At 42.7% G+C, this 26,448-nt stretch overlaps 1 protein-coding gene across 1 annotated transcript; it reads left to right on the top strand.

Annotated features, from left to right (window-relative positions):
- Window positions 1–21,456: 21,456 nt before the first annotated feature.
- On the top strand, window positions 21,457–23,953 carry LOC307014862 (ankyrin repeat domain-containing protein 9). Its single transcript, XM_079643077.1, has one exon. It carries the CDS (start codon window positions 21,725–21,727, stop codon window positions 22,598–22,600), a length of 876 nt encoding a protein of 291 aa, XP_079499203.1. The 5' UTR covers window positions 21,457–21,724; the 3' UTR covers window positions 22,601–23,953.
- Window positions 23,954–26,448: the final 2,495 nt, after the last annotated feature.

Raw genomic sequence — 26,448 nt, 5'->3', positions numbered from 1 at the left:
TCAGATACAGTACGCTGGATGTACAGCGGAACTTTGTTAAGATCCATATGTCACGGATATCATACTCTGTGCTAAATAAGAGACATGTAATCATTTACAAAACATCACCATGTTGTTATTTAACAAAATAGTGTTGTTTAGTCGAAAGAAACGAACGGGAGGAAATGCAGCCCGGCTCTTGATTTTTAATCATCATCTTCACCACGATCATTTGTTTATGTTCGCCGAATTGACATGAAATCACTGACACATATACTGTATTCAACTTCATTAAAACGTTATTATTAACGTGCCTAAACTCAGTAATTCACTAAAATATTTATATTTGAATGGAGCCTCGTCGGCAGATAAGCGTCGGGATCTTGATCAGCATGAAGGGTGTTATTTTCCCCATAAGGAACAAGTCGCTGCAAATTATCGCGCTTTTTACATGGCCACATTCTCAACAAAGTAACGACATGACTCCCAATATTAATTGAAATGCTTTTATGGATTTAGAAAATGTTTTTATTGATTTAAAAAATAGTTGTATGTATTGATTTAAACTGACATGCATCCGCTAAGAAAAAGTCATTTTTTACCGTTTTTTAAACAGTCTGAATGAAACGGCAGCTCTCAGCTGTGTATTTAGACAACTAATGGCCCATCAACCCCAGCTCTCTCCCCCCCCCTCCCCCCCTGATATTTATTCTCCATCAGCTAAATTGACTGTAGGTTTAAACGCAGACTTTTGTTCCTCCATGTTTCGTTGTTATTGTTTCACTGAGCGGACCCGAATCTTTTTTCAAACGCTCCATTTTTTGGTCCATCTGCGGCGATAATAGGTTTTGTGCGCTGTGATGATTTGGCTGTTCCTTTAGTTATGAATATTAAATGTTGTGAGGAAATCTTTCCACCAATAAGTAATCCAAAATGTATTCACTTCAGGTCTACGAAAGTAACTGTAAGAGACTTTAATATTTTATTGAAAAAAAGTTGCATTGCACACACACATCACAGAAATTGACCCGATTGGCGGTTCTAGTGTTAAATAAACTCATGTGGTGATTGACATTATTCACCCGCGGATCTATGGGTTGGGGTATTGTTCTGCACGGACATTTGAGTGAGCCGGACTTCCTGTTTCCGCCGGTCTTCGCTTCCCGGGCTTGAAGTGTTTACATGTGTTTGCAGATGCTTAATAAAAGTCTAGCTTGTACCTTCGATACCCCGCATCCGACTCCCGTCTCTCGGCACCACTTTGGTGACCCCGACATAAGTCTTGTTGAAGGATCCGAGACTGAACCGAGCACGGCAAGTAACGCCATTTTTTTCAAACTACCAGAGTTTTGGGAGACATCTGCGGCTGCATGGTTCACTCAGGCGGAGGCTCAGTTCGCCCTCGGTGGAGTGACTGACGACGCAGCACGCTATTTTCACGTCGTTTCGGCGCTGGGGAGCTCCACTGCGACCCGGACGGTGGGGTTTATTACATCTCCTCCTGCTGTTAGAAATTAAAATCAATCTTTTGATGGTATAATGTAGCTTAAACATACCGTCAATTTAAATGCTGTTTTATACTGAAAGACCAGAAATTCTTGCGCACAACCAGTTAAGCTTTTATTCTGAAAATCCTTCATCTCGGGTTAGCATTTAGCATGTGGCTAATATACCATTTCCTATAGAGGTGAATTTAGTAGCGAAATGACATGGAGTGATGTACACCGAAACCTACTGATTTAAACACTACAACTATAGACGTAGAGATATTATTATTGCTGAATATTAAATGAAGGTACAGTTTATTTGAATAAAGTTATTGTTTTCAGACGTGGGTAGCATGTTACAACATCCGGAACGACCGGAAACCAAACCAGCCACGAAGTATTTTCTGTATTTTTAAGAGTATTGATTACAGCGTTTAGAATGCCTTTTTTAATCAAAGTACCCAATTGAACCTTCTCAGATACTCCATTTAGTTTCCTTTTTAAAGCTTCTCTCCTGGACGCGAAGAAAACAAACACAGTTAACAATTGACGTGATATTCGTTGGACCGGGAGAGACTAACAACCAGCTGTTTTCCGGAGACGTGGCTTCCATTCGACACACAACCAGCTCGAATCCATTCGGTAAGAAGAAGCTTGTTATATCCCATTCTTCATAGTTTATGCAAAAATAAGTTTGTGTGTTTGATGGCGGCCAGCGGATCCTGAAAATAGCTGTGCATTTAATGTCAAAACAACCTAAATTCATAAATATAAGCATCCTATAAAACGTGGCGCTGCTCTGTCGAAGGCAGGGTGAGTTCACACTTTCTTTTGTTCTTCTATTTAACCCTGCATGCTATTAACTTTGTGTGTGTGTGTGTGTGTGTGTGTGTGTGTGTGTGTGTGTGTGTGTGTGTGTGTGTGTGTGTGTGTGTGTTAAATTTTAAATATAAATGTGTGGGGTCATTGTACTTCGGATAGGTGTCTTGTTGCGTTTTCATGTAGGTGTCTCTTGTTACGTTAGTAGGTAGTTAGCCTATGACGTAAGGGTATTTATGCCCATTTAACGATTTTTGTTAAGATCTATGAGACATAGCGAGTCGGTTAAGCATAGAGTAAGTGAAAACCAACAAGGCATAGCGAGTTAACCCGAGGTTAAGTAACTGAAGTCAGTGCTAACAGAAAACAGTTGAGAACTGTTTTAAAAAAGTCATTTTCGAGGAAAACGGCTTGATTAAGGTGTAAGCCTTTATCAGTGGTCGTACTGTTCTGTTTTCGACCAAGATATTGCAGGGTGGATTACGGTAATCTGAGTTACAGCAGCATTACGTTAACTTTGGAAGACGGTCAGTTAATAGTCACTGGCAAGTCTCAATATTGGTCCCACCTAACGTGTCTAAATAGCAACAGTTAACCAATAGTGGACTATAAAGTCAAATATTTCGTAGATAGGTTTATTGCTTATGCGTAAAGGTTCCTAACTCTACGTGATGATATCAATAAGATAAAGCCCATTTTTATAGTAAACTAGATAGAAATGTTATTATTTTAAACCAAGTGTTGCTTTGGCTTGTATTTCAGGTTTTATAATACCACACCAGTGGTTTACTTTGTTGGTTCGTTTAAAGATCACCTCGCCATTGTTTAAACTCCTCTCTGAGAGCCACATGGTCTATTTTCAAATCTCTTTGTCTACAGGTCAGAATTCGAAATAAACGGATGCCATCTTGTTTACACCCCACATGTTGATTAACAAACACAGGGCAGTCGCCATTTTGTGAAATGCAAATTCAAAGCACTCCTTTGTTTGTGCTTATGCAGCTGGTGGCAGGAGATGAGGCATTTTTCTAGGCATACCATTTTGTAAAGAACAGCATACTTCTTGTCAGAGTTTAAACTAGAAAATAGTCAGGTTACCTTACCGTTGGAAGTTTGGTATTTGGAGGGAAGGAATTTGTATCTGATTTTGGAAGTATTTCTGCTTGCAAGTGTGTATTGGCGGTTTTTTGAAATATACTTGTTTGCAAGTGTGTATTGGCGGTTTTTTGAAATGTTCTTGTTTGCACGTGTGTATTGGCGGTTTTTTATTATTTTTTGCAAATGTGTTTTGGCGGTTATGTGCTGTGTTATTTAACCATAGTGTAATTTTCTTCCCATTTTTAAGATCTTTTTAAGGAAAATAAGCTTTTTTGGTTAAATAGAGGTCAGATTTTGCAACAGCTGTCCCTAGTGGATTGAGCTGGAAATTACAACAGCGCACTCTGCTGGTAATACAGAATTATTACAGATAGAGGAAACACCTCTTTGTGAAGATAAACTAACATTCTGAAGTTTAATTCTAAAGTGTATAAATGAACACAGGCATTGCCAGAATAGAATTACAAAGTGGTTTCTAATTATAAGATGAGAAACTTTACATTATAGTCTTTCAAACTAGACTGTAGTATATTCAAACAAAAATTGGTTGAAGCTAACACAAGTTGTGACATTTGCATAATTTCATACACTTCGGTATGCACTGTACACCGTAGATTTAGATTTTGACCAGATTTCTAATTTTCATATTTCAAAGTCAAAACCATACACTGTACAATTTTTATTTTTAACATTTCAGATTTTAAAATTTGCATAATTTTTATCTTTTAATTTACTTTATTAATATTTTACAAAAAACTTTAAAATATATATATATATATATATATATATATATATATATAACTTAAACAAATATATATTTAAAAAAAAAAAAAAAGATTTAAAGTTCGGATGACATAGGATATTATTTATCGGGAACGAAGGTGCTAGTCAGAGGATTTAGTGCTTCAATCTATGAAAACTTTATAATTTCATTAGAATAGTTAGAAAACATGTCACCAAAAGAAACTAAGTTGAGGCCAGACACAGAGCCATGGCACAACTGCAGAAATCGAGGAAAGGGTAAAAATCAGATCAGATGCTACAACAGTTCCAAATCTTAGACGGAAGACATGGACCCAAACTGAGAAACTGTTGGAACAGTGGCAAACGAGAGGACTGTTTCCAGCAGATAATCAGCCTGAACCAATGAAAGCCCATAGAAAAGCTGTAATTGACTATGGCAATGGAGAATATCTGTGAGAGCAACAAGCATGGATCAAAGCCGGACAACCCTCCTGGTATGGACCTGAAAAGATTGCTATGAACAAAGCGGAGATAAGGAAAGCACGAGTTACAAGTCTGATGCTCCATTTAAAGTATTCTGTTAGTGGGACGGCAAACATGTACGTCGTTCAAAAACCAAATCCGCTAGAGAAGGAACACACAGTGGAAAAAATTGAAGAAGTTCCAGTAATCCAAACTCCAAAGCTCTATCCAGACCTGCCTCAGAAACCTCCTCCTTACATGACGGAACCAGAACTTTTCTCTCAAACCTCAATACAAGCCTCAACTTTTAATATTGCAGGAGGAATATTGAATTTGGACGAAGTACCCACAGGGAGAAGTGTCAAAGACTTGGACTATGAAGTAAGAATGCTAAACAGTAAATCTGACCAGCTGCGGGAGAGTTTCGAACACAACATGCAAGAATTGAGAGACATGACTAGAGATCACAAAGTTCAGCAAAACACACTACGAACGCCCATGTCATTCCAGCCCAACAACAAACCTCCTGGTGCTGAGGCATTATCAACGGCAGGTTCAGACGCGCCAATTTTCTCTCTGCTACTACCAACAACAGCAGACAATGAGACACGGGAACAGTTCAGAGAGCGACAGGAACACAAACAAGCTGCAGAAGAAAGATGAAAAAAAGAGGAGGAGTATAATGACATGAAGGTAGAAAGAAGAAGGACGGAAGATGATTACCAAGAACGTCAGGTGCAAAGACGACAAGAAGAGGGAAGATTGCAGGATGTGATGACAGAAAGACAAAACAAACATAGACAGGACAAAGAAAAGGAAGAAAGAAAACAGCAAATAACAACAAATTGGGGACAATCAGAAACAACACGCCGAACAAACTACTCTCCTGACTACCCGAAAGGGCAGGAAGAAGAAGATGACGACGGCGGTACACAGTCTGAAACCAGTGGACACTCCCCATACCATGAACAATCAAAGCAACAACGCAGTTTTGCAACTCCTCCTGGGAATACTAGTAGCGACGAAAACGAGCAACATTACTCTGGGACATGCCCCAAAACTAGAAAAACCAAGACATTTCAAAGAACCAAGACTGGTGCACATACCTCCATGCCATTGATAGCGGCTGGAAGAGGATTTGACTACCAACCATGGACTCACATGGACATGGAATCATTAGTGGCAAAACTACCTCCACTCACCCAAGGAGGTCAGAAGTGGGTGAATGATCTGGAGAAATACACAGTCCGAGACCACCTGTGTTTGGGAGACATGAGGGCATTGCTTGGACGGATAGAAGGAAGATTAGAGGCAAGATCAGTGGACTCCAAGGCCAAATGCACCAACTCTCCAGTTTACATGCCCTCAACAGCCTGAGAAAAGAACCGGGGGAAGACATGCATGCCTTCCTGAAGAGATGTGAAGGAGTGTGGGAGGACTGCACTGGAGAACGACATGACACTTCGCCGGCTGTCATAATGCTGTGAAAGAACGCAGTCATCAAAGCCCTTCCCAAATCAGTGCAGGCACGCCTGGGAGATGTGATGGGATTGGAAGCTAAACTCCTAGAAGAATGGAGGCTAAATCTCATTCACCACGACATCAAATACCAGGAAACAAAGGTGGAAGACGATGAAGAAACAAAGAAACTGGCAAAAAGACTTTTGAAGATGCAGGTAGCTGAGAGAGATACCGAAGCCACAATGAACAAGAAATTGACAAGACAGATGCCAGCTGTAACAGAAATGGTCATACTGACAGAGAAAGAAGGGTAGACTCCTCAAACAGTTCAAACTCAGATAGTGCCAGAAAATCAGATGCAGAACCAACAAAGAGGGAGAGGAGGTTTCCGAGGAAAGGGCAGAGGAAAAGTTCTCCGGTTTGAGGGATGCTACATATGCAATCAGCTGGTTCATTGGGCCAGAGATTATCCAAATCAACAAATACAAAACCCACCACAAGCCTTATAATACAATCCTACAAAATGTCAACAGCCCCAGACACAACAGTATTATCCCCAAGCACAGCAACCGCCTGTGTATACCCCTGTCCAACTACAGCCACAAGCACCCATGTACATGCCTACACAGTATCAACAGAGGGGAGGATCCAGTGGAGGCAGAGGATTCCAGGGACAACCAGGAGGAGGAGGGGTGCCAAACATGAACCAAATGCCTCTGACAGCTTGGAGTGGTCCATACCTATGAGGAGGCCCAGAGGATCCAATCACAGGTGACGCAATTCCAGCCCAAGATGAACCAATGGTCACCTGTGAGATTGAGGGAGAGAAGGTGGAAATGATGGTGGACACAGGAGCCACAGCTTCCTGTTTGACTAGATTGAAAGGAAAACCCCCTCCACTCTCAAATCACACCCTCGAAACAGTTGGATACTCGGGCAAAATCGATGTACAGAGATATACATTACCATTGGTCACGGAAATTGGGAAGCAACTCCTGCAACATCCTTTCCTCTATGCCCCAAACTGTCCCATAAATCTAATGGGAAGAGACCTGCTCGTAAAATCAGGAGCGAGAATCCTATGCACACCAGATGGGCTGATTATCCAATTTCCAGGCCAGATACCACTCTACCAGACGTACGACGGACAACAGAGAATTATGATGATGGCAGCAAATCCAGAAAACGACGAAGAAAATGACACAACCACTGTGCACTGGAGCCGCCTGATCACCACTGAAATCGATACTCCTCGTGTTCAAAGAACTTACATGGAAGCCATGGATAAATACATTGGGACCCTATGGGCCCCCGCAAGATCCTCTACATTGTACGTACAATTATCTAAGGCGACCAGATGAAGAATATCAAGACCCGTGGATGGAAGATAAAGAGGGAAAGATGGAAGATTTGACTGTAGCAGACATCTACGTAGGACCGCAGGGTGTAGCAGCAGCGGTAAAACTCACACCAGAAAAAAAACAATGGTACAATCTATCTGAAGAAGCTGTTCCTCATGTCACACTCGCCATGACCATAGGAGCTGAGTCCAGATCATTGGGTCCAATGATAAAGACTGCATTGAATACAGAATGGTTGGCAACAGAATCACCTTTTCTGTGGCGATCAACAGACCAGACGATGTGGAGGATTGGAATCAATAGCCAGGAACAAGGGCTATTGGAGAAGCAGGAATTGGACAGAGATCATGGACGAGAACACACAAACCATCCGGACACAGAAGAAATGCTGATGCAGGTGCCTACACATCTTTGGACCACTGGAGACTATGATGTTGGATTAGTGAATCATGAGGTCTCAGTGGAGCTGGTGCAAAATTACAAACCATGTTGGCGCCCGCAATACAAATTGAAGTAAGAATAAATAGATGGGATAGGAAACACCATTCAAGGATTGTTGCAAGCTGAAGTAATCAGACACACCGGCTCAAATTGGAATACTCCCATCTTGCTGGTACCAGTGCTTGAATTGGAATAAAAAAGGTGCCAGTACTCTAAATCAGCAACAAGTATTTGGCACAAAGTCATAGTATATCCTATAATGCTGGTGGGTTTGTCTCTTTACTGTATATTTTAGAAAGGCTCACTGTACTTAAACAAAATGACTCAGGGTGCATCTGAGATTAGAGGGGGTGCAGTGGTAAAGTGCTATTTTTATAAGTGGGGAGTGGACCTGACACCCTCTAGTCTAGGGGGGTCTGGGGGCATGCTCTTCCGGGAACATTTTTTTAAAAATATTGAAGTTAGATGCATCAATCTGGTGCACTTTGAGAGCAAAATGAAGAGATATATGGATACCTCTCAACATCCATAATGAAACAACTGTAAACAGATTTACTTTTTCTTTATGGATATAAAAGAAAGTAAAGCTTGACTCCTACTGGCTGGTTAAATGACTCCTCGTCCCTGAGGCCACTACCAGTTTTTTGTGCCATTTTGCTGGATTTATTTGTCAATAGCGTTGCTGCACAAAGTGATAGCCCTCTAGTTTAAATCTACTACCCAAAAAGAAACATATGGAGATGGGTTACTATTTTAAAAAAATTGCAAATCTATTTGGGAACAGTGGGGCCGGGCCTCAAATCCTATCGGGGGGTCCGGGGGCATGCTCTCCCGGTAAGATTTTTTTTTAAATGTTGGACTTAAATGCATCAATCTGTTGCATTTTGAGGGGGAAATAAAGAGACTACACCCATATGAAACAAAAATGTATACATTTAAATAATCATAAAATCATAAGTACATGGCCATAACCAATAACATACAATATCCAATATGAAAAAACATTGAAACTTGTTTATTTATTTGTTTTTGGTTCATTTATAGTTGTGAGTGTGTCTGGGCTCCTGAATCGGCCTCTCCTGTCTCCCTCCTCTCCCCCCTGCTCCTCTTTGAGGCAACAGCAAAGACTAGTTTTAGCTCCCAACAAGTTTATCTTACCTTTTTTCACCTAGTTAACAATTTGTTTGTATTATTCATTCGTATTTTACTAATCACTACCCCCTCAAATGGAAATATGTGTTTACATAAATGGTGACCGAACCGTTTGAGACCCACTGAGATAACTTAAACTAAGTTAACTATCTAAAGACTCAGAGAGTAATTTACCTCACCAGAGCTGTAGTTTTCAGCCTCTCAGTCTGACAGCAAAGGACTCTCCCTCCACCTTGTTGTTGAAACAGCTCCCTATATCCGTTAGCGCAGCTAGCTAGCACCAGATGCTAACAACAATACACGTAACCGTGTATGTCGGCAGGCCACGTCATGTAGAAAGCCAGTCACCCTCTGTGAGGCAGAGTCAGACCCTCATTTGCGCTGCGTTGCGTTTACAATATATACGTATATTGCCAGCGGCTGAGTACCGGCATTTTACTGAGTACCGGCACCTTGCCGGTACTCAGTAAAATGGAACGGGCGAACGGCCCGGGGGGCAAGGCAGAGTTCAAAGAAGGGGAATTCGGGCGGACGGCCCGGGGGCAAGGCAGAGTTCAAAAAGGGGAATTCGGGCGGACGACCCGGGGGCAAGGCAGAGTCCATGGAAGGAATCTCGGGCGGACCGCCCGGGGGCAAGGCAGAGTCCGAGGAGGGGTGAAGACCAGACAGCTCCGGAGGCCGGTCAGGAGCCGGTGTCGGCAAGATCCCCCATGGAAGAGGACACAGGACCGGCAGGACCCCCGGCAGGAGAGCAGTCTGCGGGATCTCCAATGGCTCAGGACATGGGGTTGGCAGGACCCCCGGCAGAAGAGTAGTCTGCGGGACCTCCAACGGGACACGACATGGAGTTGGCAGGCCCCCCGGCAGAAGAGTCTGCGGGACCTCCAATGGCACAGGACCTGGGGTTGGCAGGACCCCCGGCAGAAGAGCAGTCTGCGGGACCTCCAACGGGACCGGACATGGAGTTGGCAGGACCCCCAGCAGAAGAGTAGTCTGCGGGACCTCCAACGTGACAAGACATAGAGTTGGCAGGACCCCCGGCAGAAGAGTAGTCTGCGGGACCTCCAACGGCACAAGACATGGGGTTGGCAGGACCCTCGGCAGAAGAGCAGTCTGCGGGACCTCCAACGTGACAAGACATGGAGTTGGCAGGACCCTCGGCAGAAGCGCAGTCTGCGGGACCTCCAACGGCTCAGGACATGGGGTTGGCAGGACCCCCGGCAGAAGGGCAGTCTGTGGGACCTCCAACGACACTTGAGTGGGTTGGTTCGCCAACAGAACCCGGGGAGCTGGCGTCGGACGGACAGCCAACAGGAGACGAGGTGCTGGAGTCGGCCGGTATGCCGACAAGACACGGGGAGCTGGCGTCGGACGGACAGCCATCAGGACACAAGGAGCTGGCGTCGGACGGACAGCCAACAGGAGACGAGGTGCTGGAGTCGGCCGGTATGCCGACAAGACACGGGGACCTGGCGTCGGACGGACAGCCAACAGGAGACGAGGTGCTGGAGTCGGCCGGTACGCCAACAGGACTCGAGGAGCTGGCGTCGGCCGATGAGTCAGCAGTTGACGAGGAGCCGGAAACATGGCTGTGTGGTCCGGTTCTGGAGCCGGAACCATGGCTCTTGGGGCCTGAGCTGCCAGCTTGGCCTTGCGACTCCTCCTCTTAGCAGCCGCCTGAATACTCCGTGGACCTCCATAAGCCAGACGAGTTCCAGAATATGACTCCTGGACAGGAGCAGGAACTGGGGCAGAAGCACGGGTTGACTTCAGACGGAACCCACCAAGGCGTATGGTGCCAGGTTGGGAATTGGGAGACATGGAGCTAGCATGCCTGGGGCTAGCAGGCCGGGAATCACACACTGAGAGGAAGTCCAAAATCCAGCCAGGTAAGAATTTAACTAAACCTGGTTTCTCCATTGCCTCTGATGTGCCTCAGCCCGAACAGCCTCTCGCTGCTGACCCCTGGACGCTCCCAACCATCGACTAGAGCAGACAGCCAAAGCAACGGTTAACTCCAATATCTCCTGCTTGAAAGGATCTGCTGGCCCCATATTTCAGGTCGGTTCGTACTGTCACGGTTTGTGAAACAAGCAGGACCCAAATGCAGATATAAACTGAACTTCCTTTATTTCAAGGCTATGAGATATATGTACAATGACAAACAGAACACTCACCGCAGAACTAGTCATGGAACAAGACGAACCGACCAAGACAGACAGAAAACCCAGAACTTAAATACATACAAGACCAATCACACAACAAGACACAGGTGAGGAGGGAGGAGAAAACACAGGGGCCCAGGTGAACATAATCAGACAATTAGACACACCAGGGAAACTAATGACAAGAGGAAAACACAGGGAAAAGGACCAGACAATAACCCAAAGGAAAACATGACATGGAAAACAGCAAAAACACCCAAACCTACAAAACTATAAACGTGACATAACATGAGAATTGTGACAGAATGGTCCATGATCTAAGAGAAGTCAACAATGTCACTAAAACTGCTAATATTCCTGTTCCCGATCCACATGTAGCATTACAAAATCGTAATCCAGGTCACAAATATTTAACAGTGATAGATTTAGCTAATGCATTCTTTTGCTTACCATTAGATCCAAACGTCCAGGATATATTTGCTTTTACCTACCAAAGACAGCGATACACTTACCATCGGATGCCACAGGGTTACAAAGATAGCCCAGGATTATTTAACCGTGCTTTGAAACAAGACCTCAGTGCATTGCAACTACCGGAGGGAGTGACTCTGATACAGTATGTTGATGATTTACTTCTAGCCGGGCCAGACGCAGCAACATGTCTGGCTGTGACACAACAATTGCTAATCTTACTGGCCAATGTGGGCTACAAAGTGAAGAAAGAAAAGTAGGAAAACAGTAACATTCCTGGGAAGGATGATGTCCTCGAACAGTCTAGCTCTGACACCAGCACAACGGTCTTCCATCCTCTCCCAACCAAAGCCCAAAACAGTGCAACAAATGCTTGCGTTCCTGGGCCTGACAGGTTACAGCAGGACGTACATACCTGACTATGTGGATTTGACACAACCACTGAGACACATAATTGCAGAAGAAGGAAACAGAAATCTTAAAGCTACTCTCGAGTGGACAACGTTGGCCGAAGAAGCTTTTACGAAGACGAAGCTAGCCCTGAGTCAAGCGGCACACCTTTCCACTCCTGATTATGACGATGATTTTTGCCTTGATGTTTCTGAATCAGGTGGAATAGTCAATGGATTCCTGTTTCAGAAAAAAGGGGGAGTGAGACATGTACTGATGTACCATAGCTCTAAGTTAGACAATATAGAACTAGGCCAGACAGGATGTGCAAGACATCTAGCTGCACTAGCAAAAGTCATTGAGAAAACTGCACATGTGGTAATGTGCCACCCATTGAAAGTTAACACAGCCCATGGAGTAGTAGCATTTATAAATTCATAGGCATTCACATTTTCCCCAATCAGGAAAATCAAGATTCAGACCAGTCTATTGAAACCACATATAACATACCAAGTTGGTTTAACAAACATGTCTACAGGACTGAGTACGGAGAAGCACACACCCCATGACTGTCAGTTCGTCTCCCAAAAGGAGCTCAAGATAAGATCAGATTTAGAAACAGATCCTCTGGACCAACCAGACTTCACTCTCTACAGTGACGGCTGCTGTTACAAAGGAGATGACGGGAATGTGGCCTCCTATGCAGTAGTCCGGCAGGAGGGAGAAAATATACAAACCATAGAAGCAGAAATCATCTCCCAACCTGCTTCGACCCAACTGGCAGAAGTAGTGGCACTCACCAAAGCCTTAGAGCATGCAGAGGGACAACGAGTCAACATCTATACAGATTCAGCATATGCCTATGGAGCAGTGCATATAGACGGACCACAGTGGATCAGAAGAGGGTTCCTAACATCTGCTAGGACACCAGTAAAACATGCCGAAGCGATAAAACTCCTGCTGACATCTTTACTGTTGCCAGCACAAGTGGCAGTAATGAAATGCAAAGGACATCAAACATTGAACAATGCAATATCCAGAGGAAACGATGCAGCAGACAAGGCAGCAAAGAAAGCAGTAGGGTACAGCAAGCAAATGATATGTACAAAGGCCAATACTCAAGAGGAGTTAACCACCGAACACATCAAAGACATGCAGAAATATGCTGGAGTGTATGAACAGAATCAATGGAGTCAGAAGGGAGCAAAGGAAGTAGATGGCCTGTGGAGAGCCCACGACGGCCGTTTAGTTGCACCTGCAAAGTTATGCCACCTGCTAATAGAACAATCACATGGTCCCACTCATGTAGGAAAAGCAAGAACAACAAAAGACATTGAACAACAGTGGTGGCATCCTTACATGAAGGACATGGTTGAAAACTTCGTAAACGACTGTGACACGTGCAATGCATTCAATGTAAAAAAGCCATACAAGTGACCAATGGGAAGATATCCAGCCCCAGAAGCCCCATTCAAAGACATTTGTATTGATTATACAGACATGGGAGCAGACAATGTAGTCAGAGGGTTTAGATATATGTTAGTAATGATTGATCGTTATACGAGATGGATTGAAGCCATTCCCTGTAAAAAAGAAGATGCAAAGACAGTCATTAAATGGCTCAAAACAAAACTCGTACCCCATTATGGAGTGCCAAGGATAATAAGATCAGACAATGGTTCACATTTTACAAGCAAACACTTTGAGGAAGTTGAGTTATATTTTGGTATAATTCATACGTTTTGGTCAGCATACCACCCACAATCTCAGGGTATAATAGAAAGAGCAAATCGAACATTAAAAGGGATAATTGCAAAAGTCATTTTTGGCACAAACATGAAATGGGTAGATGCTTTGCCTCTGGCACTCATGTCAATGAGATCTTCTGAGGGTGCTAAAACACATCTTTCACCCCATGAGTTGTTAACTGGTAGACCAATGCCTGGGCCTCGTAGAGAAGGAGGGACTGGCCCAGTTTTAGACATCAGACAAATATAAGTGGATGAATATGTCAGGGCTCTGAGTAATATTATCCAAGTCTTGTCTACACAGGTTCAGATAACTGCAGAGAAACCAGACGAGACACCAGAAGAGACTCCTGTACGGCCGGGTGATTGGGTGAGGTTGAAAGTTCACAAAAGAAAGTGGGCTGAACCCAGGTGGACGGGTCCGTGGGAAGTTGTTGAAAGAACTTCACACGCTCTCCGGATAAAAGGTAAAAAAGGAGCGAATTGGCACCACCTGACACATTGTCGTCCTGCACCGGCACCTTCCAGAAAGCTCTCGGAAGTTAGGACTGATTTGGCAGAGCTGGAACAAAACGAATAAGAACTCAAATCAAGAGATATTAAGATAGAAACAGCCCAAAAGACGAATTGTCTTTATGTTTTATAGATTGAATACTAAAACAGAATACCCATTCTTGTTTTAGATCTGAAACCTATTTATTCTACCATTCAAAAAGAGTCCAATATTTTTTGTTCTATTATTTTCTATATACTTTATTTTTGTACTCATTATTTTAAAACTCTGAAACTGATATAACCATGGGTAAAATTGATGAAGTGCCATTCAAGAAGTAAGAACAATTAAGGGGTCCCCAAGGGATAAGAATCGTAATATCATTGTTAGCTCTGTTCGTCACAATTGGCATTTTTCTGGTTGGGAGGGGGATAGAGCATCGTGAAGAACCCGAATCCATTCGTGCACTCGTAGAAACAAAACTTCAGCTGTGTTTGAGAGACTTCCATTTATCCCCAGAGCCAAAAGATCAGCGGAGAGACAGAAGGAAGGGTTAGAAATACTCATCCCCAGAGGTGAAGCGGTTAGGGTCAGTCTTGATGTCTGTGATGTGGTTGTATGTGGAGAGCTGCGAGACAAAACAGGCCATGACGTTTATGGGTGCATTCATGCTGGGGGACGGCCTGATGATAATTCATGGTGTCCCGTTTCAGAGAAGGTATATTGGAGTGCAAGGGCAGAAGGAAATAACAATCCCCCTGGTTTGGCGTTTAGGTCTCAGCTATCTTTTTCCAAAGGTCGCCATAGTGGAGATATGAGCAAACACAATCCAATAATAATTGCTTTTAAAAGCGCACTCACTCCCCATTTCAAGAAAAAGGGAGACATCACTGCATTCCATTGACTGATGGGGATAGAAGTTCCTGGAAAAGACCCAATGGGATCAATTTTAGTGAAAATAATTGACCCACCAGCTGATGTAATCCCTGATCTCGCCCCAAAATATAATGAATCCCTTTTTAAACCAGAACCAGAAATACCCCCGGCTAAATCTGTGAACAATCCACTGGTCACTTATCTAAGTAAGACCTCTATACAGAAAGTCATAGCAGTAGAAACAGGATACGAGGACACAAATTCCTGGTTAGACTGGGTTGTTTATTCTGTTAAGCAGAGCAATATGGAGGACTGTCCGGCCTGTGCGGCGGCCCGACCAAGTTTGGGAACAGTGCCATTTCCATTTAACGCCCACAATAACCCAAGAGGACAGCTCTGTATGTACAAACTCTATGGACAAAAATCCCCAGCGGATTGTGTCGGCATTTCACAAAAGTATCCAGTGGTAAAAATGAATGACATTCCACCTGACTTCACGTCTTACAAGGGACTTTATGATTGCATCACAAGGGACTACCAAAAAGTTACGGAAGTAGGAACTCTTAAGTGGTGCAATTCTACAACAATTTTAATGAAGCAGGATTTCCTCCCAGGTATAGCTATGCCCATTAGGCAGTATCCCAGAACAGATGTGTGGTGGTATTGTAGCACTAAAACCCTGTACTCAGTTTTACCACAGGATTGGACAGGGACCTGTGCTCTGGTACAGCTAGTGATGCCTTTTTATGCAGTACCAATGACGGCCGAGCAACTGATAAACATGGCAGTCCAACCCAAAGCAACTAGAGCCAAAAGGTCAGTCTTTAGATGGAGTTTTGATTCCACTGTGTACATGGACAGCATAGGGGTGCCCAGGGGAGTCCCAGATGAGTTGAAAGCTAGAAACCAGATCTTAGCAGGGTTCGAATCCATTTTTCTTTGGCCCACTGTAAATAAGAATGTGGACTGGATTAACTGTATCTACTACAATCAGCAGAGGTTCATAAATCACTCCAGGGATGCGATGAAGGGACTAAGTGAGCAACTGGACAAGACCAGCCAGATGTCTTTGCAGAACAGAGTGGCCCAAGATATGTTGTTGGCAGAAAAAGGGGGTGTATGCAAAATGTTTGGAACATTATGTTGTACTTTCATCCCAAACAATACCTCACCTGATGGATCAGTAACCAAGGCTCTGAAGGGACTCACTACTTTGAGCATGGAGTTAGCAGACAACAGTGGGATAGAGAAGAACCCCTGTTTCTTTGATGGTTGGCTGGGGAAGTACAAGGATTTCTTACTGAATGGACTGATCTCTGTGTCAAGTGTGATCGTGATATTGGCAATGTGTTGTTGTTGTTTCTCAACCTGCATCCGCGCTTGTGCAAACCGACTGATTAATGGGGCCCTCAACCAGGAATACGCTAGGGGACAATATCACATGGAGGGACAGTTTCCAATGCTAGAAGAACAGGACGATCCATCCCCGTATACAGATATTGATGAAAATGATGAGTTAGTTTGAATGATGTTAAATGATATGGATGTTCAGAGATGAGATTGTTCAATGAATGTCCAGCCGAGGTAATTCTTTAAATGATATCATGTGAAGAAGTGAGCAAAATAAAATGCCAAGATAGTGTATTTTTTATTCTCAATATACTTTTCACTATTCCAAGATAGTTTATTTTATTTTGTATTACTTTTTACTATTCTAATATGGTAGATTTCATGTTGTATAAATCATTGCTATTCAATCCGTGTATCTACCGTCCAATTGTTTTTCTTTATTAAACACGTAAACGGAAGCGCGTCTGAGAGGTCTTTTTGCTTTTTGCTTTTTACCTTACTAAATGGTCTAATGGTCATTGGAGCGAGGGGCGGGGCGAAACTCACGGAAGTGATTTTTTTTTAAAAGCACTCGTTTGCTAAAATCACACTTGAATCACTACAGTATCCTGCTGAAGGAACGGTGATTATTATAAACAAGGGGAATTTAGCGATCACAACGAAAACGGCCAAGACACATATTGAGCCCAGAAAATGAATGTTATTAAGGGCTGTAAATATACTAAGCGTATGTCTAAAATGGACAACATTGTTAGGAGATTTAAACTATACAGCGGTTCTGCACTGCGGTCACTCAGCCGTCTCTCGAGTTTGCTTTTTCAAATCAGCTGCTCTTCATTATTCCTGCTATATTTGACAAGTGATACAAATATTTGTTACCACAAGTTCTTAAGGAAAATGACACTGTTGGACTCGGTTCTAGTTTGACTTCTACCAGAAATAAAATGAAGTACTTATTGTGTACTTTTCCAATAATCCTCTGTCAATGTCCCCTCCTGAGAACAAGAATGCATGTTTCTCTGCTATTTTTAATAAGTGTTAAAAAACCTTTCTTCGTGAGACTGATATTGTTGGACAGAGTATTTTAAGAGGATGGTAGACTCGATATCAGCACTACTTCCAGTCAGTACTCCGGCAGCAGCATTTTTACCCCATGGAAAGTCTTTAGAGTCTGGCCTGGGTAGCTGGTCTATCCTTCAGCACACTGACACACTCTGTCACTCTTGTTGGCCTCTTATGAAGCTGCTGTCTTTTAAAATATGATTATTTCTCTGCTCCTAGTTAATTCCTCGCAGATTCTTCCATCAGTCCCAGTCATTGCATGTCAGTCAATAGAGCTTCGAAAAATGTGTCCAATTCAACAAAAAATGTTTTATGAGTGAAGGCGATATCTAAATTATAGATTTTTTGATTGTGTAATTACAAGGTGAGAGAAAATAAATCCACATCCTCCTATGAAACCTATTTAATTTCCTTTTCCATGTTAAATTGATACTTACTTGCATTAGAACATTTGCATGTTGAACTACATACTGGATATCTTCCCCAGCCTCAAGGAAATACAATAAAATTAATTGATTCATAATTTTTAAACATTTATAAAAATGTATAAATTAATGATGTTGTGTGCAAACATTTCAAATTTAAATATAAAATGAAAAAAAAGTTTACTTTTGAAATGATTTCTGAGAAAAACCTTTCTAAATTATAGTAAATTATTAAAAAAGGTTTAGTCAAAATACATTTTTCTGCCTAAAATAGTTGAAGTTGAACGTAAACTATATCAAACACCACATGCATGGAAATTAACCCATTTGTGCCCGCTATTTAAATTGACTTTGGTTAGTTAATACAAATATTGATATTATATATAATTGATGCCGTCTTTCTGAACACTTTTTTAAAAAAATACTGCAAATGAAGAATATTTTTAAATGTTCTGCAAAGACAGTGCCCTAATTTACAGCAGTTGAAAAGATTTGTGGAAAGATAAATTCTTCATGGGCTTCAATGGCTCTCTAGTAAAGGGTGTTTTATGGTTGCTTGTATAATCCTCAGATAGTGGTTTGTTTAAATAACTAGTGACATTTTAATAAATATTGCAAAAAAGGGCTCCACAAAAGGCATATATAACCTGGCCGGCTTAGCCAATGTGTATTTCTTCAAGCAGCACAAGATTCATAGTTTATACAATTCTGGGCCATTGATTGTGTTATTTCTCCAAACACATAAGAAAATGCCTGTTTTTGAAGCCTTAAAATGGTGCAGGAAAAGGACTTTACATTGTATTATACTTAAAGACAGGACTATTCAGTTAAGAGAAGAGGAAAAAGGAAAGAAAAATTGTTATAATGGTTGATGTAACATTAATGACAGACATAATATGAGGTCCTTGGCACTCAGCCTCTGGGGGGCTCATTTTGTGATCATGGGGCATCACCCTTGTATACAGCATCAGGACAATATCATATGGAGTCAGACACTGGAATTGTGCTGGAGGCGTTGACTGGGACTGATGGAAGGATGAGGCTGATGAGACTGAAGAATCTGCGAGGAACTAACTATATAGCGGCTGAGAAATAATCATATATTAAAAGACAGCAGCATCATAAGAGGGCAACCAGAGTGACAGAGTTTATCAGTGTGCAGTCTACCATCCTCTTACAGTTTTTCTTGATTGCTAACACACTTTTTTTTTTTTAATTGCTCAGTTTCTCAGAACACTAAACAGAATTCACAAAATCACACACCCAAAGTGCAAAACACCTAATTTCTCCTGCTAAGTGAAGAACTGCACTCAAAACTATGCAAACTTTTGCACCAAATATAACACACTTCATTCATAATACTAGATTGTGTGACCACCCAACTACACACTGCTGAGCATAATCTAAAGCACTTTCATCTTTTATGGGCTATGCTCTTTACATAGAGGGTTCTGCAGAGAAAGATTGCTTGAGTATACAGAAATACAGTAAATGAAGAAATACAAATGAGTTGTTGAAAAAAATCACATTTTATTCAAAAATAACATTTTGCAACATGCATCTCAGCACATAGTTACTATGCTTCAGATCTCTCTAAGTGTGATGCATTGTTTGCCAAAACCCAGTTAGTAACTTCTGCTTCCTGTGCCTCATTGGAAATCCTTAGCCTTCCACCTGCACCTTTTTTCTCAGTCCTTCAGATAAACAACAAAGACATAGTGGTTGGTCAGTGTCTGTGTTGCATAACAGTAAGTTTACCACAGTACATTGTGCAGGATTTTTGTACAGTTATAGTATGCAACATGCCAACAATTCAATTGCAGTAATTAAGTAAATATGTCTCACACAACAGATATAAGCACTGATATATTATGAATTATGCAGAGCTAAAAACTGTTAACTAACCTGTTTTTAAGTCGAAGTGTTCGGATTACAGAGGCAACAGTACATCGGCTTAGATTAGGCTGAACCCTCTGTCCAGCCTCTCTCATCGTCAAACCATGGTTGATAACATTTCATTTCATTAGAGAGTGCTCTTCCTCCTCCTCTCACTCTCAGCCCAGCTCTTCCTCCTCCTCTTGCTCTTTCTTCCATGTTGGCTTCCATTGTTGCAGTAAGAAAGTACTCACCTGTGGTCTTTTCATAGTGCTCCGGGGCAGTGGTTACAGTGGTGGGGCCGTTGGATTTACCCTTAATGTCTACCTCTGCGGTAAGTCACGGCGGTACCGAAGTGGGCCGGTCGGGAGTCCCGGGTTGATTTTTAGTCCCAGTCCGCCCCTGGGTAAATGTGTGCATTGTATTATAAAGTTGTGTATATTTACATACTGTTGCAAAAACTAAGAAGCTTATAAACATCAGGTTTAAAACTAAAAGAGCTTTACAAAAAAGTAACACAATTAAAGATGTTTGGAGTTTTATTTGAGTTATTAATTTACATTTGTTGTCAAAGAGATGCTGATTTGAATCCATACAGTTAGGCTACGGCATTTCCTGTTTCTGCCGGAGAGAGGGGAGTTTGAGTTTGTCCCAAAGCTTGCCGCTGTATTTATACCCTTAACCCTTAATGGAGGGAACTTCATTCAGCTGCGAGTGTGGCTACAGACGGAGTTGACTCCGTCACGGAGGGTTAGGGTCGAGGGGTTGATTTGGGATTGGGCCTAAATAGGAGCAAGCGCAGTGTAGTTTTTACAGTCACCGTTCACTTAGACAGTGAGAGGGAGGGGCATGATCGGGTTTTGTCCCACATGGCTCTAAACAGCTCAATAGGCACACACACTGTAGACACTAATTAGAATAACACAGACTAAAACAGCAATGTACAGACGAATCAGATGATTAAACATGATCTTAAAATATATTTTATATATATATATATATATATATATTTTTGCATTTTGTTGTAATCATTATTTGTAATACTTTTTGCTGACACTAGGTGGGGCTGTGCTCCATAATGGCCAGTCGCCACTGCCCATGATTCTTATTAAGATTAGTTGTTACACTGACATGTATAACTAAAATTATAGTTCAGCCTCAAGCAAGCATTGTGCATATAGACAACGTATATTCAGCCAAATAATATCAATACAAAATTGAGAAAAGTCATTTGAAAAACATTTTTCTCTCATTTATTACATTTGGGGCAACTCAGATTTTATTTAACACCACCTCACATTTTCAGATGAAAATAGTTTTCAATTAAAAAGGATGAAATTGGAGAATAATTTCTAACTTCAAGCATCTTTTATAAGACTAACAATTAGAAGTCAAAATAATAATAATAATAATAATAATAATAATAATAATACAAAAATAATAATAATAATTATTAATATATACCGCTACACAGTAGGATATAATCCATACCATTTGTAACATGTGTAAAGTCTATTATTTACCCTTCAGGAAATATTTGAACACAGTTGTCAATAAAGTTTCAAAGACTCTTTTGACGTTGCATTATGCGCATGCGTATTAGCGCAGTACTGCAGAGAGGGATCCCGCAGCTGCTGCTGTCAGGAGCGTGCAGGAATGTGTGTGTCTCCAGTCTCCTTGTGAGTGAAATGACTCTAGGACAACACTGCAGGCGTGTCTTCACTCCGTGCTTTGTAAGTAACCACAGTATGAATGTGTGTTCTGCTCCTGTCACTCATAGCTCTTGAAGTAATGGCTCCAGAGCGAAGAAGGACGCTGTCTGTCTGCTGGCTAACCCATTGAGGACATAAGTTACCCGGGTCGACATGGCCTCTGTCACCGTCAGCTCGGCGGCTGAGAGCCCCGGGAAGAACCGCAAGTCCTTCTCGCTGCTCTTCTACCGGGCTGTGCGGGACCTGAAGCCGGTGTGGATGCTGGAGGAAATACGGACGATGCAGACCTTTTACCAGGAGGACGCCAGCCAGAGGAGTTATACCTCTTCGGAAGCATTGCTATACGCTATAGTTCACGACCACCAGGCGTACGCCAAGTACCTGCTCAGCCGGTACACCGACCAAGCGCTAGCTAAGCCCGGGGAGCGCTTCTGCTGCTGCCCGTCCTCCGCCCCGCACCTGGCCATGGCTGTCCGCTACGACAGGCGTTACATCCTCGGCCTCATCTTACAGGAGACACACCGGATACCCAGCGCGACATCCTACAGAGACGGGTGTTTTCACATGGAGGACGGCAGGACCCCACTGCATCTAGCCTGCGAGCTCCTGCGGCCCGAGGCGGTCATCATGCTGCTGGGGAACGGAGCGGCCCCGCAATCCCCGGACCACAACGGCCTGACCCCGCTGGATGTCATTCTGGAGAAACTCAGTGAGGGTAAAGAAGCGAGATGCGGGGAGGGGAGGCAGTGTCTGGACAACCTGCTCATGTTCATACCAAAGGTTCACTTTAAGATGCAGGGGGCTCTGAGCAGGGAGCCGGAGCGATGGAGCGAGGTGCTGGGGGAGGAGACGCTCAGCTATCTGTCCCGAAGTAGCCCGGCGCCGCTGCTCCTCACTGCCATGCAGACTATACTGAGGCAGCTCAGCCCGGCCACATTCCCGGACAGTCTACACCAGCTACCCATCCCCTCCTCCCTCAAACCCCTGGGCCTGCCCGAGGGCCAGCGGGACATCAAGAGCGATGTGTAGCAGCAGTGTGACATGATGCATGCTCCATTGTAAACAGTTGTGTCTTAGCATGATGTGTGAGAGTGTTAGAAGACTGTATGCAGAGGAGGAAGAAGTACTCAGATCTTGTACTTAAGTACTAGTAGAAGTATCAGAGTGTAAAAATACTCTGTACAAGTAAAAGTCCTGCATTCAAAATGTTACTCAAGTAAAAGTACAAAAGTATTAGCATCAGAATATAGTACCAAAACTACTTATTATGCAAATGGCCCAATTGTTTTATAATGATTGATCATTCAAGTGTTATCAAAACTGGTAAAGGTGCAGCTAGTTTGAATGACTTTGACCAGGTTTAACTACATTCATATTGAAGTGTTGAATATAATTTAAATAATTATATCTCCAAATCTGCAGAGTAACTAAAGGTATTCAATAAATGTAGTGGAGTAAAAGTACACAATATACCTCTGAATTGTAGTGGAGTAGAAGTACAAAGTAGCAAAAACTGAAAATACTCAAGTAAAGTACAATTCCCTCAAAATTATAAAGTGGGCTACAGTACTTGAGTAAATGTACTAAGTTACCTTATAGCTCTGGCTGTATGTGCACGAAGCAGTCATTATATTGCTGAAAATATAACCCTTAAAGGTGAGGTAGGTAAGTTTGAGAGACCGGCTCGAGATACACTTTTTGTTATATTCCATGGAATGCTCTTAACGTCCCAATAGCAATGACAAAAAATCCATTAAAAAAATGTCATCTGTGGAAGCCGTAGTACTGTAAAAAGCACCCAATCATCTGAGCCGGCCCGGCTAAAATAACTGGATGGCCTACCTGCCTGTCAGCCTTCCATCTGTGCACAAACGTATCTCTTGCCCTCATTGGTCATGTGCACGTTTGTGTGTGTTGGAGGAGGGGCTCTGTAAGGAAGTGGCAGATTTGTTCCGGCTGTGTATTTTCAAAATTCTAGCGCACTCGAGCTGGTTTCTCCAAAATTACCTACCCCACCTTTTAAGGTAAGGGGCAATTAAATGAATGTTATCTAAAAAATGACTTTTACCCACTGATTGAGTTTACTGGAGGTTGACTGGAAACCAGGGAACGAACAGCCATATTCTGAAACTTTTTACACTAATCCAGGCTTTATTATGCATTCTAACCTCATTCTGAAGTGTTAGCCGCAAATACTACTGCTACTGAAGCCACTGAGCAGACCAACACTGAACAAAGTCTACAGGTAGCCTACTGTTGATTTGTTACTATTTATTTAAACAGCAATGGGATCTTATCGATCATTTAAGTACAGCCAGGTGACTTGTAAACTCTTTGGATGACTGCTTTTTTTTTTTTTTTAATAAATAGGAATCCAAGTGATCTCAGTGTTTCTTTCTTGACCTCATACATGTAATTGAACACATTTGTTTATCTGCTGGTCCTTATCACCTAACTACGTCTCTCCACGAGCAAGTAAGAAACAAACCCTGCTCAAACTGCACTGTTGAGATGGAACATTTGTTTTTGGCTTTAGAGTTTGCAAAATATATCGTATCTCAAGGTCCAGCGTCTCTTCTGGAGCTGTTTACCCCACCCACTGTCTCGTAGAAGAGGACAGGGCGACCCTCCTACTCTCTGTGCATGTTTAGTTGTCAGTAAAGAGGGATTACTTTGTAGTAACTCAATTAACAGAAATGTACTTTAGTGCACTGTAAAAACTGTAGTGATTTGTTAAAAGCCTTAAAATGTGAGATGAGGCCAGAATAATAATGATATTTGTGAGGAAGCGCACACACTCCCTCACTAACATGTTGGTCTTAACTATTTGTTTGTTAAGAAAGGTAGTACATGTTTTTTCAGAGTTGTCTTTAGCTCAGTTAAAGTTATAAAAACAGTTTACATAGACAAACTAATAAAATGCATCTAAATTAATTTGTCAGTCTGTAAAATACACAAGCACCAAGTAATCACCATTTCCTTTGTTCAGACCTGGAGGCCATCTTGTTCCAGTGCTCAAACGGGGAGCACGCCTCCAAAGTACTCCTTATATGTGGCGTATGAGTAGGCGGAGTCTTGGACGCGATTGGTCAGGAAATGTGTGATTTTATGAGTGTCAATTAGGTTAAAAACGATCCGTTTTAACCAGACCTTGTTGTTTTTGAAGGTATAATATGTATGTTGATGCAATAATGAATTTACTTAAGCCGTTAGGGTTTTATTAAATGTAGACAAGTGTTTAAGTTTGTATTTAACCCTTCACACCGCTTTCAGAACCATGACCTGATTGGCCAGGTTGGAGTGGGAAGGCGGGCAGTCTCCTATAAATGTTGTTGGGAAGAGAGGGGAAGGGGGCATTTTGTGTTTGTTCCTTGCTGGTGAATGCAGCACCAGACATGCAGTTTGTGTTTCTGTGGAATAATGTGGAAGGCTAAGAATAAAACGCCTGTTTATTTTTTGCAAGAAAACCCTCTCTCCACGTATCGTTCTTTCACCTGCACCTCACATCGTAACAATTGGTGGCAGTGGTGGGATATTTAAACGCCTGTGAGGAGTCTTTGAGGACAGAGTGACTAAATGAGAGGTGGACGTGGAAGAGGTCGTCAGGCAAGGGCCACAGCCTTGCCAGACATGGAGGAAGAAAAAAGACGAGGGACAATGGAAGAAGAATCGCCACTTGAGGGAGCCGTGGCAGCTGAAAGTGAAGAAGATGAGGAAGAGCTGGTGGTTCGCCCCAAAGTGTTTACAGCCCATACTGGGGGTGAGGAACTCTCTACAGTAAGCTTTGTGGAAGAAATTAGAGAGTTTGTGCACAGGTCTAAGCAGACTGAGGCAATACTTTTTGAACAGATTAAACAATTAAGAAGTGACATGGTTTCAAAGTCAAGGCAGGACTCAGAAGTATACTATGACCCTGTTCAACAGTATCCCTATGCAACGCGTGCTGATAATCCAAGGCTACAAGCTGAAACCTCAACACAGCTGCTAAAAGCTGAGCCACATGGAAAATTCAATCCACTTCAAACTAGCAGGCCTGTCTCCTTATCTGATTGGCCTGTCCAGCCTCTGCAGAATATTGATCCACCAATCCGGACAGCAAGGCCCTATGTAAGTGAGCCGAGGATACCTGACTTCAAAGAAGGTGAAGACCCAGAAAGTTTTTTTGTTCGGTTTGAACGGATGGCCAGAACATGGGGGTGGCCGCCATTTGAGTGGGCAGCCAGAGTAGTAACCTTGTTGACAGGAAGAGCTCTTGAGGCCTATGCTGGAATGGATGAGGAACAGTCAGAGTCATATGAAGCAGTTAAAGCAGCAGTGTTAATGAAGTTTAATGTGACTGAAGAGACTTACAGACAGCGGTTCCGGAGCACCATTTTGCCAGTGGGAGAGACTGTAAGAGAAACCTACAACCGTATTAAGGGGCATTACAAAAGATGGATGAGACCGAACAGCCGTACTAAGGAAGAGATTGGAGAGACTATTGTTTTGGAGCAGTACCTCCGTGTGCTTCAACCAGACGTCCGCCCCTGGGTCAAGGAGCACAATCCCCAGACTGGGGAAGAAGCGGCAGATCTAGCAGAACGGTATGCAGCGGCCCACAGGGAACCTTCAAAGAAAAGAGTGACTGTTGGGAAGCCAAGGTATGGGGAGGGCAAACCTCACACTTGGCCAGCTGTTGAGAGCATGGACACTGGGGTTGGTAAGAAACCCGCATATCCAAACGTAAAAACGAACTTTATATGTTATTACTGTCAGCAACCTGGTCACAAGGCTTCATTGTGTCCATTAAGAAAGTCTAAGTCGGTTGAGATGTGTTCGGTACCTCGTCCAGAAAGTGTTGACCCTGCTAATGTTACCGATAGTGGAATTGTTCCACA

Source organism: Notothenia rossii (genome assembly GCF_949606895.1).
Source record: "Notothenia rossii genome assembly, chromosome: 8".
NCBI lineage: Eukaryota > Metazoa > Chordata > Actinopteri > Perciformes > Nototheniidae > Notothenia > Notothenia rossii.
The sequence above is the reverse complement of the archived record's forward strand: the minus strand, read 5'-3'. Positions and strand labels throughout refer to the sequence as shown.

What these genes read in the sequence shown, in the direction of transcription:
- LOC307014862 (XM_079643077.1), top strand. Translation starts at nt 21,725, where the DNA reads ATGGCCTCTGTCACCGTCAGCTCGGCGGCTGAGAGCCCCGGGAAGAAC.